We start from the raw sequence: 1,981 nt of genomic DNA on the forward strand, positions 1-1,981 counted from the left end.
CTTAAAATTCGTGTAATGCTTGAGAAAATAAAATTCGGTTATAGTTATAATAATAATAAAAATCAGAGTTCCACCAGCAAGCGTGGCTGGAATCTGATTCCCTCCTGGCCCACGAGGCTCCTGAATAAAACAAAACAAAAAAACAACCACCCAAACCCCCACCCTCAGAAAAAAAAAAAAAAAGAGAGCAAAGTTAAAATTTATATGGCTAGAAACCATATGATTTGAAAATAATTAAAAAAAATAAAAAAAAAAATAAAGAAGGAGAAGATATCCAGGATGAAGAAGAGGAAAAAAAACCAAAAAGCCATAAAACTAGGAGCAGAGAGTCAGGAGAGTGAAGTGGGGACAGCAACAGGGCCAGGGTGGGGCTGGGGGGGCAGCAGAGGTGACCCCTCATGGCTCTCACGTCGTCTCGGAGGTGCTCACGCTGGGGGACGCAGGCAGCCCTCTCAGAAACAGCCCCCCCAGCACAGGGGGGGGCACAGCTCCACATTCCTCCTCGTTGGCAACAAAGAAATTCTGTCGGGGTGGTGGGTTTTTTTTGTTGTTGTTGTTTGTTTGTGTGGGTTTTTTTTGTCTTTTTTTTTTTTTTAAGTTTTTTTGTGTGTTTTTTTGGGTTTTTCGTTTTTTAAAAGAAAAATACAGTGAAGACACTAGAAAGAAAATGCAAAAGAGAGAAAAAAAGGGAAGAGATGTTAGGAGAAAAGGTTCTTCCCAGTGATTCCAAGGCTAACAAATCCATACAGCCCTTTCTTCTATGCTCCTGCCACCCCTCGGAGTTCCCTTGTCCAGCTAATTGTCATTGCCTCTGCACAGAGGCACTTCCTAGCTGTGCAAAGTCTTGCATGCTTGAGGATGTTCTCAGAACGCTCCTCCTCAACCCAGTCAATCACACAGCCAGAAAAGCATTCATCAGGAACTAACAGAATGGCTCAAGCACCTTCTCCACCCTCCCAGCCCTCCTGCAGAAATGGAAGCCACCTTCACACCCAAGATAATCCATCCCCTCGAGGTTTTGGCAGCCAATCTTATTCTTCCCTCTGAAAGCAAAACTCCATCTCAGAGCAAGAGGATGGGAAAGGAAGAGTACCAATCACCCACAGCAACATCAAAGCCTTAACCTAATCCCTAATGCCAACAATTCCCTTCCTTGGGGGATCCCAGGCATGAGGACAGGCTCACCTAAGCAAACACTGGTCCAGTGGCAATTGCTCCTCACTTCCCAAGGTGATCAAATGGCACACTTGTCTACAATAGAAAAGGAAGAACTAAGTAATGGAGAGGAAAAAAAAAGGCACAAAAGACAACAAAACAGAAAGGTAGCACATTTATCTTAGGACATCCTCCCTCCCAAGAGTTTAATGTTCCACTTCTCCAAACCACTGAGGTCTGGGAGACAATGAGATGAAGGCTTCCTCCAAGCAAAGCAGAGCTAAGACAGCACTGAGCATGGCCTCCAGAAAACACCTCACTGAAGAGCAAAAGTGTAGCTTGGTACCACTCCCCTCACCACACCACACTACAAGGTCAGGCTCACGTCAGCTCCAGCGGAACAGGTGAAAAACACAGCGGGGCCCACAGTCCTCCTAGGACATCCAGGCCAAGGCCACGAACCCCACAGCAGGGACTCACCTGTGATGCTGAAATCCGTGACACTTCTTGCCTCCCTGTGAGGTCAGACGAGGAGACGTTGGCAGGAGCTCCTCGGTGTAACCTCATGCTGACTTTCCTCTCCCTGTCCACTCTGGAGATCGCTCTGGGGGACGTGTTTCCTGGCAGGGCCGAGAAAGGCCAGACAAGAACATCAGTCAATCATTTGGGTTTTCAGGGGTGGGCAGCCTCCCCCCCAGCTCTCCCAGGCCGCTCACCAGACTGCTGGATGCGGGAGGTGGGGGTGGAGGCCATGGGCTCGGTGACGTTACGCAGGCGGTTGGCGGTGGCCCCGGCGGGGGGGCCCGGGGGCAGCGCTCGTGTGGCC

The 1,981-nt window shown here is 49.0% G+C and overlaps 1 protein-coding gene across 1 annotated transcript in view; it reads right to left on the reverse strand.

Moving 5' to 3' along the window:
- Positions 1 to 600: 600 nt before the first annotated feature.
- CSNK1E (casein kinase 1, epsilon) overlaps positions 601 to 1,981 on the reverse strand; it is a 16,955-nt gene continuing 15,574 nt past the window's right edge. Inside the window, exons 7-10 of the mRNA XM_008941565.1 lie at positions 1,872 to 1,981; positions 1,636 to 1,775; positions 1,186 to 1,251; positions 601 to 656 (exon numbers count right to left, since the gene is read on the reverse strand). The exon at positions 1,872 to 1,981 is cut by the window's right edge and continues 104 nt beyond it. Of these exons, the coding sequence (XP_008939813.1) occupies positions 1,219 to 1,251; positions 1,636 to 1,775; positions 1,872 to 1,981 (283 nt within the window). The 3' untranslated portion in view covers positions 601 to 656; positions 1,186 to 1,218. The remainder of the gene's footprint in view (positions 657 to 1,185; positions 1,252 to 1,635; positions 1,776 to 1,871) is intronic.

This window comes from Merops nubicus, unplaced genomic scaffold, assembly GCF_000691845.1.
Source record: "Merops nubicus isolate BGI_N331 unplaced genomic scaffold, ASM69184v1 scaffold47015, whole genome shotgun sequence".
Lineage (NCBI taxonomy): Eukaryota > Metazoa > Chordata > Aves > Coraciiformes > Meropidae > Merops > Merops nubicus.